Here is a 17,887-nt window from a genome sequence, read left to right as displayed (position 1 = left end):
AGACTTAAGGTGAGAAGGGACTATCATGATAATTTAGTCTGACCTACATGCCATAGAACCCCATGCTCCCACTCCTATAATAAATAGACCCCTAACCTTGGCTGAGTATGTTTTGTATATTTTGTCAGATGAATTAACTGAATTATACTGCGAGAGTTTTGATGTAATACTCTGAGACCAGTTTAGCACAGTTTGCCAACTTGTGTGTGAGAGTTCACTGTTTGAAATGGTGCTCAGAGGCGCATTATTGCCCAATGTATTTACATTACTCTTTCCTTTCTTTCACCTGAGTTAACTGGCCAGATTTTAGAAGAAACCTGCAGTGGAGACCACGTGTCTCAAACTCTTTTAGATTATTATCTCTTTTTTCTTAGTGTGTTTCCATTGGCAGGAAAACCACTTGTTATGGGATGGCCTGAGTTCAGACTCACAATTTAGAGTGATCTGATTTTTGGCTCTCAGTACTGAAATATAAACACATTTCTTCTTATACAGGTTGAACCTCTCGTCTGGCACCCTTGAGATCTGAACGGTGCTGAACCAGAGAATTTGGCGAACCATGGGAGGCCAATATTGTCTAGCAGTATTACCAATGCTTCAACTCCTTACTAGCCTGTTAGATGATATTTAGGGGTAATGTAGAGCTAAATAACAGCACAGAACACTGAGAACCAGGACTGGTGGCTGTAAACAAACTTTATGGGACCATGAGAAACTTGGCCACACCCATGATAAGTGGAGACGCAACTAATTAAAATCATGCCAGACAATGGATGTTACTGGACTAGAGAGTGCCAGACTAGAGAGGTTCAACTTGTATTCATTTGTTGCTATGTTTTATATTTTTTATATATTTAGAACACAAAGTTTAAAACACACTGACAATTGTACTTCCACACACTGGCAATTATACTTCCACAATGTCAGTTAAGGACTTAACACTTCCCTCCAACAATTTTCCAATGGCCAGCAAACTCCAAAGCATGAGTTTTCCTTCCCTTGTGAATTTTACATTGCTGGCAGTTAGATGTTCTTTCCTGACAGGAGATGCCAAGTGCTTGTATTCATGTGGCTGTAGGTATTCCTGTTGTAGGCTGGGAACAGAACCATGACAGAGAGGAAAGTTCCTCACAAGCAGTAGGAAGTGAAGAGTGAAACTGGAATTGAGTTCTTGGCTGTAACAGCTAAAGCTTTTCATAGAATCATAGATACTAGAACTGGAAGGGACCTCACAGATCATTCAGTCCAGTCCCCTGCCCTCACAGCAGGACCAAGCACCATCTACATCACTCCTGATAGATGTCTATCCAACTTGCTCTTAAATATCTCCAGTGACGGAGATTCCATAACCTCCCTAGGCAACTTATTCCAGTGTTTAACCACCCTGACACTTGGGAAGTTTTTCCTAATGTCCAACCTAAATCTCCCTTGCTGCAATTTAAGCCCATTGTTTCTTGTCCTACCATCAGAGGCCAAAGAGAACAATTTTCTTCCTCCTCCTTGTCACATCCTTCTAGGTACTTGAAAACTGCTATCATGTCCTCTCTTGGGATATGTCTACACTAGCCCCCAGTTCGAACTAGGGTGGCTAATGTAGGCATTCGAACTTGTAAATGAAGCCCGGGATTTAAATATCCTGGGCTTCATTTGCATGTTCCTGGGCAGGCACCATTTTTAAATCCCCTAAGTTCGAAATGACTGCCCGCGGCTACATGTGGCAGTCAGAAGTTAATCCGAACTAAGTCCTTGATTTGGATTAGCTGTTATACCTCATTGCAGGAGGAGTAACAGTTAATCCGAATTAAGGACTTAGTTTGGATTAACTTCTGAATGCTGCGTGTAACCGTGGGCAGTCAGTTCGAACTAAGGGCATTTAAAAATGGCGTCCGCCTGGGAACATGCAAATGAATCCCGGGATATTTAAATCCCGGACTTCATTTGCAAGTTCGAATGCCTACATTAGCCACCCTAGTTCAAACTAGGGGGCTAGTGTAGACATACCCTTGGTCTTCTCTTTTCTAAACTAGACAAGCCCAATTCTTTCAGTATTCCCTCATAGGTCATGTTTTCTAGATATTTAATGATTTTTGTTGCTCTTCTCTGGACCTTCTCCAATTTCTCCACATCTTTCTTGAAATGTGGTGCCCAGAACTGGACACAATACTCCAACTGAGGCCTAATCAATTTAGAGTAGAGCGGAAGAATGACTTCTCATGTTTTGCTCACAAAGCTCTTGTTAATGCATCCCAGAATCAGGTTTGCTTTTTTTGCAATAGTGTTTTGGTCTTTCTGGAACATATGCACAGACATAATGGCCCAAGAGCAATCCGTAGGCATTCCAGTTGATTTGACCAAAGGTTGGACAATTTTTGATGGGGGCCCACTCCAAGAATTTGTAAAATCATCAAGGATTGAACTCTTCCATATTAATGGAGGAGCTGCGGGGTCTGGGAGGGAGTTTGAGTGAAGGAAGCAGTTGTGACCTGGGTTAGGGGATGAGAGTGCAGGAGAGGGTGGAGGGGTTTGGGCTGTGACCTGGGGCAGTGGACAGGTGTGCAGGATCTGGGAGTGGATATGGGGCAGAAGGGGGGGGCAGAGTGTTTGGGTTATGTGGGGTGGGGGGTAAGAGGCAGGCTCTAGCTGGGAGATTTACATGCGTGACTCCTAGCTGGCAGCCTTCTGAGGTAGACTCCCTGCCTGCCCCACCGCCACACTGGCTGCAGGGGTCATGTGATTTTTGAACAGGTCGGAGCCTGAGGGGAGGGGAAGAGGATGATTCACAAGCTGCGTGTTGAAAACAGGCAGTTCCCATTGGCTGGATACCAGCCAATGGAATTGTGCTGCAGGCGGAAGCAACACATGAAGCATCTCCTTCCTCCCGCAAGCTCACATCTGTTCTAACAGCTCCACAGCAGCACCTCTCAGTGCAGGGTAGGCAAAGATCTCCCTGAGGCTCCCTGCTGCATCCACAGGCCAGATCTGGTGGCTTGGCGGGCCAGAACTGGCCCACTGAAGGAGTTTTGCCCAGGACTGTTTTAACCAGAAGGTCAACAAGATTAGTGAGGAACTGTATGCTGAAAGGGAGCTGCAACACAATCTGAAAAGCTGAGACACTATGGTGATAGATCCTATAGGAATGTGATAGTTTGATCATATAGCTAAGCAGTTACAGTCAGTATTCCACCTCTGCATCAGCCTTTTTCTGCTAGCCAGTGTGTAACAATGGCCCATGGCACTCGGCTGTCTAGCACCACTGCTGATGCTAAACACACTCTAACTTTGCTCTATGCAAGTCCAAAGACCAAGGCTCTGGCTCTTGTGCAAGTGCACAAAGAGGAAAAAAAAGCACATCTTGCACCACATGCTTCTAAACACCCTGTGAACCTGAGCAGAGCTAGGTGGAGTCTACTTCATAAACAGATTAGTCAGCTCCTGGGGATGGCCCTACTCCACTCAGAAACTGGCAGAAATTTTGGGAAGGCCACAAATTTATCTAGGGCAGGATGCATGGCCCAACTATATCTAAATGTAATAAGCAAGTACACTGATATTTCAGCTGTTTGATGTATTACCATTAATACACTTCCTTAGCAAGTACGTTTTACAAGGTTTTTACCATCCATTCCACAAATATAAACCAATTCAATCTTGAGAGTCCACTTTGGAGTTAAAAATGACTCCAGGGTAACCCCTCTGCTTTAGAGCTCTGAACCATGCTGTTCCAATGTCAAGTTGCTTAAAATTCTGACTGAATGCTGCCCTGTGTGTAGTAGAATTCGTATTTCTATAGTTGCTGATGGCTGCTCTTCACATCTCCCTTGGCTTAGGACCAATCACTGCACAAAAGCTAGTATATTACAGAGTCACAGTAGAAGAAATGGAAACTATTTCTGGGGTCTGTGAGCATATATTGAAAGAAAGTATTAATAGAGATTGAAACGCAAGTGGAAGGGATTTACCTGGCAGGACAGTCATGTACATTGCAGGACTGATAACTAACCACTGGCTTCTGATGGTTTTCACATAATGATTCATTCACTTTTTGTTGTTCTGAATTCACACACTGTAGCCTTCTGTAGTGGGTTCCTGAATTCCCACAGGTAGCAGAACAAGGACTATTGCCAGCATATTCCCATTTATAGTCTTTTAATAGAACAAATGCAAATAAAAATTAGCGAGAGAAACCATTATAGATAGTAATTGTTTAGCAAATGTATTGTGATACAGCAGTTTCCATAAGACAGACAGCTACTATGCTCATGGAAAAATAATCTTAGTTCCTGTCTAACAGGTCAAATTTTGCCCTCAAGTATTCACATGGACCTCCCAAGAAGTCAACAGGATTAGCATGTGTGCAAGAAGACAGAAACTGCTCATAGTAGGAACTGATGAACTTCTTTAAAGGCTTTTATAGCAATCTTTATACAGAGAGCATTAAAAAAAGAAAACTGTAACATAATGCTCTTCATGTTTCTTGCTGTTCTGTAAAAAGCCTGCTCTATATAGAACTAATCATTACTCCAGATTCCTTGCATTTCAGGATTTAAGATAATCTTGCCTGGTATAAACAATAGAAAATGCATCTAATGCATAAATAATTAGCCACTAAAACACCTGACAAGATGAAAAAGGATTTTTTTTTTAAAAAAGAACCCACTATATAAAAGACCAATCATCTCCAACAATTATAGCCCTTATATTTGATCACAAATCCGAATGATTTCCTTTCCACACACTCTGCCCTCCCTTTTTTTGACACATGGTAATAGAGTAAGTACTATGTTGACAGATTTTTATGTGACTATAGAAGGAGTCAGATTTTTCTGTAATAATCAAAAATAATTGATAGCTACCATCTGCATCCACAGTCTCAATGCTACAGCATATACTGAATTCTTTAATTTATTGTTTTTCAGTGTTTCCTACTTACTTCTGGGTTTCTTAAAATAATACAAAGGGCTTTTTACAAAGCAGAAATGGTTAAATTTACTGACTGCAACTGTGATGGAGAGACTGTATTGTTTGTGTAACTATGATGACACTGTGCAGCAGTGGCCTTAATTTGCCTGCTGTACCAAACAAACCACAACAAAAACCAAAGAAGTTCTTGCATTTTTTAAAATGTTTGGGCTAGGGATGTAAGTGAGTAGTTGTCGATTACCTGAGAAGCCTAGGCTACTCACTTCCCTGCCTTGCTGCCTCTGTATCAGCAAGAAGCAGGAGCTGGTACTGCGGGGAGCCAGCTTAAAAGCTGGTTCCCCTCAGCACTGTCTATGCGGTGCCACCTACTCTCTCCCCCCTTCCCATTCTGCTGCCTCTATCAGATGCAGCAGCGTGTGTGTGTGTGTGTGTGGGGGGGGACAGGGCCCACCATAGGCAGCGGCTGCTCTGGCAGCAGCCCTGTTTGTGACCACCCCTGGGCACCATGAACAGAGATTGCTCTAGCAGCAGCCCCTGTCCACGGTGGGAGGGGAGGGAAAGCGGAGGGTAGGAGTGGTGCGTGCACTGGGACCCCCTGTGGACAGGGGCTACTGAACCCGATATGAACTAGGACTGAGCAATCCTGGCTCAGTCCCAGCTCACACCTGGTCTGGAACCTATCCCAGCTGCATCTCTGCAGTTTAAATGTAGTAGGAGCTGGGCTGTTTGCCTGCCTGATTTAATCTCTGTGTAACATATCAAGACAATGAATTGAGTAGCTTCTCGTTGATATATTATAAAATAAATGAATAAAATGAGCATTCACATAAAATTCAAGGTCTTGATCCTGCAAATACATCTGTTTAACTCACATAATTAAAGTTGAGTGTCACATTAGTGTTTACAGAAGTGGGGACTTAATACTTTATAGGTGAAAATTAGCAACAAGAGCAATAAAGTTCTCAAAACATTCAGGAGAAACGTGATTAAAAATAAGAATTTGTCATAGAATTTTCCACAAACCTTCCTTCTTGACATTTACCCAAACAGACAATGGTTTTACACTAGTCGAAGTCCGACATTTGTATTGTCCATCAAAATGACCAGCCATAGTGTTCACCTCTAGGATGCGTCCTCCAATCAGGGCTCTATATACTAAGCCTTTAACTTCCTCAATTGGATGATTTCTGAAGAACCAGTGAATCATGTTTCTCTGATTAGGATGCACTGGACAACCTAGAAATCAATGGCATTTTAGTATTTTTTTCTAAGCTGAATGGATATATTGTGGTATCTGTGTTTTCTATTTGTGTACAGGTATGTGGAACCTTCCTTCCATGTAAGTAAAAAGAGGGGTCTGTATTAATTTACAGAAATCTGAGGTAAGGCAAAATGAGTCCTGAGTACTCTCAGATAAGCTACCTTCCACTAAAGCTAAAGTGGAGGCTCTGTTGTACAGCTGCCACAATTCTTTACATTCTCCCTCCACTTTAATAAGAGTTTACTATATTCTTTATAGTGAAATCCTGACTCCATTGAAATGAATTGTAAAACTCCCATTGACTTTAACAAAGTCAGGATTTCATTCCAAGATTGTGAATAATGTTTAAATATGGATTCCTTTTTTAAAAGGACATACATGTCCTGATAGAGATCACTGCATATTACTTTATAGTAACAGACATGAATGTGTAACCGAGAAGCACAAAGATAACTGACAAGGGGGAGTGAAATCTGCTCTATTGCTTTGGGAGCCAGGTGGCTTTTAGCTCATGCTGTAGAGGGACATGGCATTGGCCCCTAAGGTCACAGATTCAATTCCTCCTGCCAGAGGTCCCCAGCTTTAAAAATGGAAACAGAAATATTAGTTTCTCCCCAGGGGCCATGCCCTACCTCTAGGGGGCCACATGGAAAAAACAGAACATTAGGTAAATTATGTACCTTTTTTTCCAACTAACAGTGGCTACGAGGGGGGCCACAGAGGTAAACGAGGCTCAGAAGGGGGCCATGAGCAAAAAAGGGTTGAGAAACACTGAGATAGACCATGTGATATATAGAGTTACCATTTTTTAATTGTTTTAAAATAATTCCTTATATAAAAATTACACTCCATCACTTCTTTCTCCCTCTTCAGTAAAAATCTTTGAGAGAAGATAGCATGTTCTGATGGGTGACAAATCAGGGCTATGATAAATCAAAGCAGAAGAAGAGATGAAGACCCATAAGAAAAAGGAAAAACCCTCCATATTTCAACAGGAAATGTTGTGAATGTCTCCAAATGACCAAATCAGGCTGAAAACAAAAGATCAGTTTAGCATGCAATCATGATATATTGGCAGAGCTATATTTATTTATATGCATTTGTTTGTCAGATGATAGTTTTTAACAGCAGTTAATGATAATTCAGGAGAATTCAGTGATGACCATAACATAGCACTCTTGCTTGTTCTATTACAATGGACCATAGCTGCTAGAATGTGATGACTAGGCAGAATTTTGGGACATCTTCCAGTTTCTGATTACAGATGTTTCTCTAGCGATAAAACAGATATTCCTAGGGCTTTAATCTTTGTTGTATGACCATCCTAATACTGTCCTTTCCATTTTAAAGCCGTTATTACTAACACAATTTTTAATTTTGAGAACAAAGCCAAAGCAGCATACCTATTCTTAATAGATCACCAGGCATTACACTAATATTTGTGCCAATTCCAGATGCCATCAGGACACGCTTCCTCCTGCTACCTTTTATTGATACTGTGTTAGTCTCTGGAACCTTTTTTTCTGGAAAACAATGCATTGAAATACATGATAAAAAGATACTTACAAGGATGATTTTGATCAAACTGTCCAATATTCTATTCATGAAACGGAAGGATTACCATGTTTTGGAATTCTTTCGGAACATTGTCTTGTATATTAATGAAGGGGTTTTCAAACTTTGGGTCACAGCTTGTAAGGATAAGCCGCTAGCTAGCTGCAAGATGCTTTTTTTTTAATCTGAGCATCTGTAAGTATGGTCACTTGCAGCTCTCAGTGGCTGCAGTATACCATTCCTGGCCAATGGGAGCTGCGGAAAGTGGTGCGGGCTGAGCCATTACTTCCTGCAGCTCCTATTGGCCAGGAATGGTGAACCACAGCCTCTGGAGGCTGCAAGAAGGCATACCTATGAACACTCAGGGTGCATCTAGACTACAGGGTTTTTTTGGAAAAACGGCCGTTTTCCAAAAACCGTTAACTACATCCACACTGCAATTGCGTTCTTTCAAAAGAAAATCAAAAGAATGCAGGTTTTTTTCCGATATTGGTAAACCTCAATCTACGAGGAAGAACGCCTTTTCTGAAAGAGCTCTTTTGGAAAAAGGTATGTGTGGACGCAGAAGAGGGAGTTTTTTCGAAAGAAGAGGCCTCCAGGAAAAATCACAGGTGCCCTGGTGGCTATTCCATCCATAGTAATCACAGCTTATATGCGAGAGAGTGTCCAATGAGTGCGGACACTCTCTGTCGAAAAAGATCGCTTTTTCAATGCGCTTTTGAAGTGTGAACACTCTCTTTCGGAAGAAGTTTTTTTGGAAGATCTCTTCCGAAAAAGCTTCTTTCAAAAGAAGCTTGCAGTCTAGACATAGCCTCAAGTAAACAAAACATCTCATGGCCAGCTAGCCATGACCCAGTGTTGAAAACCTCTGCATGAATGCACTGAAACACACACACACACACACACACACACACACACACACACACACACACACACACACACACACACCCTCCTTCTTTTAGAAGTTTTTTTAGAGGAACATTTGTAACTGAACATCATTCGAAATTTCATCTTAACAAAACAACCCTGTTATCCATCCAGTGCAATAAAATATTATGTAAATCTTTGATCTTGTTTAATGTTTCTCAAGACAATGTCATTTAACTTTTCATTATCAGATAGTCATATGCAGCAATTTTTAAAATCCTCTCATTGGAGTCAGCTTAATCACTTGGTTCCTTCTGATGGAAATATGAGAAATAGCTAAAATAATAATAAGACATCTATTAAAAATCTGCTCTGTATGGTAGTGGCTGCATAATATGGATGGAATCATGTTTGTCACTACAGTAATATCTTTTTTTCACATTAATGCCAGAATACCGTATATACTCGAGTATAAGCCGACCCGAATATAAGCCGAGGCACCTAATTTTACCACAAAGAACTGGGAAAAAATATTGACTCGAGTATAAGCCTAGGGTAGGAAATGAGGCAGCTACTGGTAAATGTAAAAAATTAAGATAGATACCAATAAAATTACATGAATATTTATTTCAAAGAAAAACAATAACCTAGCTAAGTGGAAAAGGGGGTCAACAAAAACAATATGGTATCAAAAATACCGTAACTCCCGCTCAAAGTCCTCCCGCCAATCCAATGAGCCCCTGAAGGGCCGCCTGCAAGAAAGCGCCCAGCGCCAGCGCCAGTCACACACGGGAACAGACGCTCGGACACTCGGCCCAACCAGCTCCGCCCCTGCTGCCCCCGCCCGGACCTTTCCCAGGCCAGAGCCCCTCTCGGCTGCTCCCCGAGCCTCCCTGCCGGCGGCCCTGGGGCAAGGCCACTGGCTCCGAGCAGCATCTGCGGGCGCACCCGCAACCCAAGCGGCCGGCAGAGGCTCCGAGCGCCCCGCGCAGCGACGGCCCCCGACACATGGAGCCCAGCCCGCTCCCGGCAGCGCCCCCCGCCCCGAGCGCCTCGGTTACCGGGGCTGGAGCTCCGGGCTCACGCGGCTAGACCCGGCCGGCGGCAGAGACGCGCTGAGCCCGCCCGCCTCAGTTCTCGAGACGCTGACTCGAGTATAAGCCGAGGGGAGGGGGGGGCATTTTTCAGCACAAAAATGTGCTGAAAAACTCGGCTTATACTCGAGTATATACGGTAACTGCCAAAAACATGGTCAATAGGTCAGTAACATACTTAGTTCTTACTACTTTATCCAAGTTTATTTTTAATGAATGTACATATTATACATGGTTCTGCCTCCTCCTTTGGTTTAGTTTTTTTTATTGCTTTTTACTACTTTCTTAGGCTGCTCCTATTAGCTGAACTCTTCTGCATTTTTTATTTTGCAGTATAACAAAGTATCTACTGAAGCATTTATGTGCATGGTGGTATGTACACCAACTTAAGGCCTGATTATGGCTAACCCTGCACTGACACAAAGAGGAGACGGAGTACACTCATTTCCATCCCTCCTCAGCAGGGGCCAGCTAGATCTTTAGTCCTTTTACTCCATGAATGTGAAGACTATGTACATTTTATGCTGTCACATAACTTGCCAGAGAGGGGCAGAACTACTGTCTGACCTACAATGCTTTTTAAGGCTCCTGATCATTCATAGCCCCTCTAATACTGGTAGGGGGTTCAAAGACTCAATATAACCCAATCTTCAAGTCCTGACACTGACAAAAGTTCCTTTCCATTAAAATCAGTTGGAATTTTGCCTGAACATGGACTAAGAATTGCAGGATTTGGCCCCTATTACCTACTTCAAATTCATTTGAATCAGCATCAGGTGACTGGGAAACAAATAGAGATGAGGCTCTAACCAGCAGCCCTGCGACACATCTTTTATTATACTATCCTCCTCAGAAACACCTGGCTCCTTTGCTTCAGTGAGGGAGGTGGAAACCATGTGTGTATCCTCTTGCCACTGTTTACTGTATGCTCCACAATCCCGCTCTTATGCAGAGACTCATATCCCCTCAAATTTTTTACCTGCAGAAACACTCCCTCACCATCTCTAAGCCAACCAATACTTGTGTGCTTAACAATGAGGGTTTGTAACAGAACTCAGACCACAGTGTTTGGGGAGGTAGTTTTTACAGATGGAAGATCAATGCACGGGAGGTACTTTGTGTAAGGGGACTGTTACCCCTTACTAAAACTCTGTGGGAGTTTTTGGTTTGCCAGCTCACAGTATCTGAAGGGGAAGAGTTCATGAGACTGACTGACCCCAGAGACAATGGAAAGCAGTCAACACTCCAGCTCAGCCTGATTGACAGGTTGGACAGGCCAGTGAGGAAGGGGAGAGGCCAGGCCCCATCCTCCCTGTGAGCTGGGATTGTTCTGGCTCTCTCTCTGAACAAACAAGCTGTGTGCAGAAGAGGTCCTGCAAAGACAGAGAGCTGAAATAGGAGGACAAGCTGTGTGAAGAAGTCCTGCAAAAACAGGGAGCTGAGAGACTAGCAAAGCAAGCTGTGTGCTGAGGGGCAGTGTTTGCAGCAGCTGAGCCTGACACACACAGCTCAAGAGCGCAGACCCTGTGTTGAGCAGCAGACTGGCAGTGCTCAGAGAGCCAAAAGGAACAGAGAAGCAACGCAAGAAGCTAGAGACTGGCCACACAGCACAGCCTGCAGCTGGATGTGGTGAGCAGCTGGGAACTGCAAAGTGTGGGGAGAGGCTCTGGACTGGGAGAGGGGTCTGGCCACTTAGAGCTTGAGGCTGTGTGGTCACTGCCAGAGCAAGCGTGTCCAGCCTGCAGCCCCCTGCAGCACATCCAAGGCCTCTAAGGGGCCTCTAAGGAAGAGACTGTGGACTGTCCTTACACTCTGCAGGCTGCTGTTTTGATGTCCCTGTGCTACAGAGCAGGGCTGTGTGTTCTCATTTAACCATTCTCATTTTGTCTTATTCTTTTCTCTTTAATCAGTTGTTGTTTAATAAATTGTATTTGCTTTGAACCTTATGAAGTGATCACTGGGCCAAGAAGGCCTGCAGTGTAAAGAGAGCACCTCGGAGTGGGGACACCCTAACTCCTGCCCCTAGTGACTACAAGGTCAGGGATTAAGCCCCAGGAAACCTGGGCCCAGCCTTGTTGGGGTTTCAAGGGCTCTGCTACTCAGGAGAGTGGAGGGGGAGCCCTCAGGATCAGGGAGCTGTGGGGTAAAGGAAGTGGGAGCGGGGACTCAGATCCTTTCGCTGGTTCATTTCACCGGGGTGGTATAGAAGCCAGGAAAGTTCCCCACAATAGCGGGATCATTCCCCCGCTTACATTAGGGGCCAAGCTTGCATTGTGGGATTTAACATGACTAGTATATTCTCAGTTGAATTGATTAACTAGCCATTTTTTGCTTTTCATTTTCAGTTTCTTATTTCTTACTGAGTTAGATAAAGACACTTGGAGTGGCTTCCCATGTTTTGTAATTTTGATTTTTCACTTGTGTATGTTTTATTAGCTTCTGAAATTAGAACTTCCACTAGTTTAAGTGGGTTGCTCTGCATTTCCTGGGGAAGCCTGCCCTCTGTCTCCAGGTCAGCGCACCAAGCATTCTTTAATCTGGGCTTATCTCCTACAGAGTGTTAACAAGGCTCCCAAAGACCCAGGCATCTTGCTTAAAGACTATAGGCTGCTGTCCAAAAGATGGAATACAGGCAGTCCCCGGGTTACGTACAAGATAGGGACTATAGGTTTGTTCTTAAGTTGAATTTGTATGTAAGTGGGAACTGGCTCCAGATTCAACTGCTGCCACTGAAACTGACCGGGGCTGACTACAGGAAGCCGGAGGCAGAGTTGCTCTGCCCCCAGCTTCCTGGAATCAGCCTGATCAGTTTCAACAGCTGCTGAATCCGGAGCCTGGGACAGAACAGCTGGGGCGCTGCCGGTAGGTTCCCACAGGACCAACCCGGCAGCAGCCCAGCTGCTCTACCCGAGGCGTCCCGCAACAAAAGCCTGGTCTGCTGGGGAGGGGGGGGGGCCGCACTAGCTGCGTCCCCTCCCCCCCAGCAGACCAGGGAGACCCGAGCAAAGCCGCACAGGTGGAGGGACCCCGCTGCCTGTGCGGCTTTGCTCCTGTCCCCCTGGTCTGCTGGGGGGGTCCAGCAAAGCCGCTGGACCCCCCCAGCAGACCAGGGACAGGAGCAAAGCCGCACAGGCAGCGGGGTCCCTCCGCCTGGGCGGCTTTGCTCCCGGGCAAACGAGCAAAGCCGCCCAGGCGGCAGCTTTGCTCGGGTGTCCCTGGTCTGCTGGGGGGGTCCAGCGGCTTTGCTGGACCCCCCCAGCAGACCAGGGAGACCGGGAGAAGCTTTTCTCGCCCCGGAGGACACGGGTGGCGACCCGCCGCCCGTGAGCTCTGGGGCGAGAAATGCCCCATTCGTAAGTGCGGATCCGACATAAGTCGGATCTGCATAAGTCGGGGACTGCCTGTAGTTGCTTAGTAGCAAGTGGGTGGAGCACCAAGAAAGAAGCATCAGAACTCAAATTCTCTGTGCTCAAAGTCAGCATAAACAGACAGTACAGAATGAAAAAACATACTTCAAAAGGGCCAGTTTCCATCAGGAAATTCCAAATCCATGCCAATTAGAGGATTAAATATTTATCTAAACACATCCCTATCCATTCTAAGAACAACACTTGATAACCCAAATGGTTTGTCATTGCTTAGGAATGATGAACTATGATTTTACACTCACCAAATAAGTGGAGGACAGATGTGGATACTGCTTTCCCAAGAACACTGGTTGCTGTGCAACTATATGTGCCTGCATTTTCAAATGAAACATTCTGCAGAAATAAGGACTCATTCAAAAGCAAGAAAGAATTGTTTCGTAAGGATTCTTTCTTCTTAAGCCAAGTTACCTTCGGGTGGGGAACACCTTAAAAAGGCAAATAAGAACAATGATTACTTTAAATACAACTTAGGTTTTATCTCTTAGGGTTTTCCACTGTTGCCCATCACTGTAATATCAGAGTGCATAGAGTTGTTGTAATATTGTGCTGACATTGCAATCTAAAGCAATAGCAGCCTTAACAATGTAAGCACATTTCTACATTCACAACAAAATATCCTCAAATTGATAATTCCCATTTATAACACTCAGTTTCAGCAGTACTTCAGCACAAATCAGTAATAAAAAGTTAAACACTCCATGGAAACCTAACAGAATAGCTTTACAAATGACCATTAATTCTCAGAAAGTAACAAGAGCCTATTTTGCAAATCGATGTTCAAATAATTTATTCCACTGGATGCATGAGATTGCTCAGATGAATAAGGACAACTCATGTAAATGTTTGCAGGATCAGGCCATTTCAAATAGCACCTTTTATACAAACTAAATCCCGGGCTAAAATAAAATTACAAAATTCTTAAAATAGAAGCAGAGAAAGACAGAGTAATTAGGAGGCACAATAGACAACTGTGCTTTCACTTGTGGGAGAAATACACACATATATGGGATTTGAGAATAGAGCAGGGAGTTGGTGTGTGCCCCGAGTATAAGAAGGCTGTTCCACATGATGGGATCTGGAGAGACAATTCTACAGCAGATGAAGGGATAGGGAGAGGAACAGTCTAATGCACAACACTCTTTTTCATTGTGCTGCAGAAGGCAAACTGTATTATAATTGCTCTTTAAGTGAAATTCTGTCATCTTTTCTATTAAACCATTAACTTCCAAGAATTCACTCTTGTCTGATACTTAACATCTCAAGTGTCAAACTAGGATTCTTTTTTCTTTTAAAGGAGCGATATTTGTTAATCAAACAGCATTATCACTACTTTCTAAACTTGATCTTATCCCCAAACATCTGCCTTGAAATCAAAATTTTGCAAGCCACTAATGCCAGCACGTTAAAAGTACTTTATTATCAACCCTTCACGCCAGCTGCTGGATCAGTGGCATTCTTCTGAAGTCCCAAAGGTCCAGGGAAATCACTCTGCATCACTCTTGTCATATCTGGCACAAGGCCATGCTTAAAGAGGCACTATGCATGATTCACATGAAGCAGGCATGAAAAAAGTTATTTTGTATTCTACACTGTGTTTTCTTGACTAAAAACACTTATTGTTGGTCATTTAAGGATATTATAATGGGTAGAGCTATCTGATTATTAGAACATTTGGAAATACTAACCATTTTGAATACTAATTCAGACCCCTTTCTTCACAGAACATTGTGCAGTATTGCCTTACAAATTATGTCTTCATGATGTGGAATGGCCCTTAAGAAGAACTTTAACAATTCCATCACTGGCTTAGTACTTTCAATGCACACCTCACATTTTTCCTTCAGTATAATAGGAACCAGATACATTTTTTGGATTCAGCTATTTCACTGAAGGAAAATATTCCTCATACCAATTTCTCTAGAAAGCAATCCGACAGAAACACTCTATAAAATTATCAAAGATTTAAACTAGACAAACTAGTAACTAGTAACTGTTTTTAAGTTCACTAGGGAGTGATGCCCCTTGCTTGCTATGCTTGCCAACCCACTCTTTGGGGCTAGGCAGCCCCATCTCCTCTGGGGAGGGCCAGGCTGAGGTGTGGCAGCTCTGGCCTGTCCCAGCTCTCTCTCCTGGGGCACCAGGTCAGCCCAAGGCCAGTCAACCCCAGCACTTCTCCCCCCCCCCGGCTGCCGGGGGTAGGGCCAGGTGGAGGCTGACATGGCTCTCTCCCCCTGACTGCTGCGGGGTTGGGACAAGGCCAAGGCTCTCCCCTGCTGAAGTAGGGGCTGAGCCTGCCCCAGCCCTGGCTTTTCCCTCCACTGCTCCTGGCCCTGAGGCCACGCCGGCTCTTGCCCCCCCGGCCCTTTCCACTCCCACCCAACCCTTGGCTCTTTCCTCCCCCTGGCTGCCAGGAGCACTGGGGTGAGGAGGGGGAGAGGGTGCATGGCTCACCCCCGAGCACCGGGAAGGGGGGCAGGGGAGAGGCCATGGGGCTTGTGGCTTCCATCCACTGAGCACTGGGGGGGGGGGAGGAGGAGAGGGAGGAGGAGGAGAAAGGCCACCTGGCCACCAGAGCACTGGGGGGTGGAGGGGAAAAGCCACGGAGCTGCAGCTTCGGCCCCCCTGTCTCCCAGAACACCAGGGGCTGGGGGAGAGGAAAGGTCTTCGTGACTTTGGCCCCCTCTGGGGAGAGAGGCTGCTCTGGGGCCTCCCCAGGCCCCACAGAGCAGCCAAACACTGGCAAAGGGGAGGGAGGGAGGAGGCAGGCAGGACACAGAGTGATGTGATGATGTCACTCTGTTGTCCCACAGGAAAACTTTATATATATATATAGGGTGTGTCTAGACTACATGCCTCCTTCGACGGAGGCATGTAGATTAGCCAGATCGGAAGAGGGAAATGAAGCCGCGATTAAAATAATCGCGGCTTCATTTAAATTTAAATGGCTGCCCCGATCTGCCGATCAGCTGTTTGTCGGCAGATCGGGGCAGTCTGGACGCGATGCGCCGACAAAGAAGCCTTTCTTCATCGGCACAGGTAAACCTGGTTTCACGAGGCTTACCTGTGCCGATGAAGAAAGGCTTCTTTGTCGGCGCGTTGCGTCCAGACTGCCCCGATCTGCCGACAAACAGCTGATCGGCAGATCGGGGCAGCCATTTAAATTTAAATGAAGCCGCGATTATTTTAATCGCGGCTTCATTTCCCTCTTCCAATCTGGCTAATCTACATGCCTCCGTCGAAGGAGGCATGTAGTCTAGACACACCCATAGAGAGAGAGAGAGAGAGAGAGAGAGAGAGAGAGAAAAGACTGTGTACCACTGAACAAAATAGCACAAAAACAAGCTATGGTCTGTAGAGTGCACAAGTTTCCAAAATCAGAAGATATCTTTCAACTTGTCCAGAAGAAGCTTTACACTATTTTGAGAAATCCTGGTGGACTTAGGAAGAGCTTTTGTTTTAAGCATCTCTTGTAATTAATTTAATCTTTTTGGCTAACATGAATCCTTCTCAGATAGCAATGGGCCTATTAATATCACAGAGAGCCCTATTTGTTTGGTTCACTAAGCCCTATGGGACGCTGCTTTAAAAACAGCACACACATGCACAAATAATGTCCAAAATGTGTTTATCTGTATTCTTAACTTAAATTAAATATAAGCTATCAAGCATAGGCTACACATTCTTACAAGGTTGTCTTGTTCCTAGGCAGGGGCAGTCAATTATTTTTTAATAACAATAACAATAATGAAAATAATAGGATTTTGTGGTTAGGGTTGCCAGGTGTCTGGTTTTCACCTGGACAGTCCGATATTTGCAGACTCCGTCCTGTAAAAAAACCCAGGAAATACCGGACATGTGCAATGTCTGGTATTTCCGGTTTCCCTAGGCTGGAAGCCTGGCGGGGACAATTTTCCTCTGCCGCATCTGGCATGGGCAGGAAATGAGGAGTGTGGCAGAGTCTAGCAAAGGGGGGCAATTGCCGGGCGCCATGCTAGGGGGGCGCCAGGGTGGGGTGGAAGGGGAGCGCATGCTGCTCTGGTTCACGTGACCAGCAGAGACGGGGAGCTGGCCACGTGATGCCTCTCTCTCCCTATAATGCGAGCCGAGGCTGCCGGGCCAGGCGGCAGGAGCAGCCACGTTAAAAGTCAGATTGTTCCTCCGTGCCTGGCACTGTGGAGGGGGAGGGGGGAGATTTGATTGGAGTGGGGGCTCCCAACGCTGGGGATGCCTGCCTCAGGGGGAGGGGGGAGTGCACTGGGATGGGGGGAGACTAGGGGGATCTGGATCTGAGGCAGGGGTGAGTGCATTAGGATGGGGGGGCACTAGGGGGATCTGGGTCTGAGGCAGGGGTGAGTGCATTAGGATGGGGGGCACTAGGGGGACCTGGGTCTGAGGCAGGGGTGAGTGCATTAGGATGGGGGGGGCACTAGGGTGGCCTGGATCTGAGGCAGGGTGAGTGCATTGGGATGGGGGACACTGTGGGGAGCCTAGGTCTGAGGCAGGGGTGAGTGCATTGGGATAAGGAGACTGGGGGGCTGGCTCAGAGGTAAGGGTGGGTGCATTGGTGGATAGTGTGTGGTCCCAAACTGGAGGAAGTGGTGGAACTTTTGCTTAACAACTTTGGCTCCCCCCCCCCTTTTTTTTTGCTTAACAACTTTGGTCTTCCCCCCTTTTTATTCCCCCGTGCTTTTTTTTTTGACAGGGGGTGTATGTATTCGTTATTTTTTGTTAAACTATCAGGCAACCCTATTTGTGATCCATTC

At 45.3% G+C, this 17,887-nt stretch overlaps 1 protein-coding gene across 6 annotated transcripts in view; it reads right to left on the bottom strand.

Moving 5' to 3' along the window:
• ADAMTSL3 (ADAMTS like 3) overlaps positions 1-17,887 on the bottom strand; it is a 395,806-nt gene that overhangs the window by 20,968 nt on the left and 356,951 nt on the right. For all 6 annotated transcript variants that reach the window (XR_012895741.2, XM_006139251.5, XM_075897127.2 and 3 more), the window contains exons 24-27: positions 13,367-13,549; positions 7,585-7,704; positions 5,944-6,156; positions 3,960-4,143 (exon numbers count right to left, since the gene is read on the bottom strand). Coding sequence is in view for 5 of the 6 variants with exons in the window: in XM_006139251.5 (XP_006139313.3) it covers positions 3,960-4,143; positions 5,944-6,156; positions 7,585-7,704; positions 13,367-13,549 (700 nt within the window). In the remaining variant the exon portion in view is untranslated. The remainder of the gene's footprint in view (positions 1-3,959; positions 4,144-5,943; positions 6,157-7,584; positions 7,705-13,366; positions 13,550-17,887) is intronic.

The sequence above is a fragment of the Pelodiscus sinensis genome, chromosome 14 (assembly GCF_052426305.1).
Source record: "Pelodiscus sinensis isolate ZL-2025 chromosome 14, ASM5242630v1, whole genome shotgun sequence".
NCBI lineage: Eukaryota > Metazoa > Chordata > Testudines > Trionychidae > Pelodiscus > Pelodiscus sinensis.
This window is presented reverse-complemented; position numbering and strand designations above follow the sequence as displayed.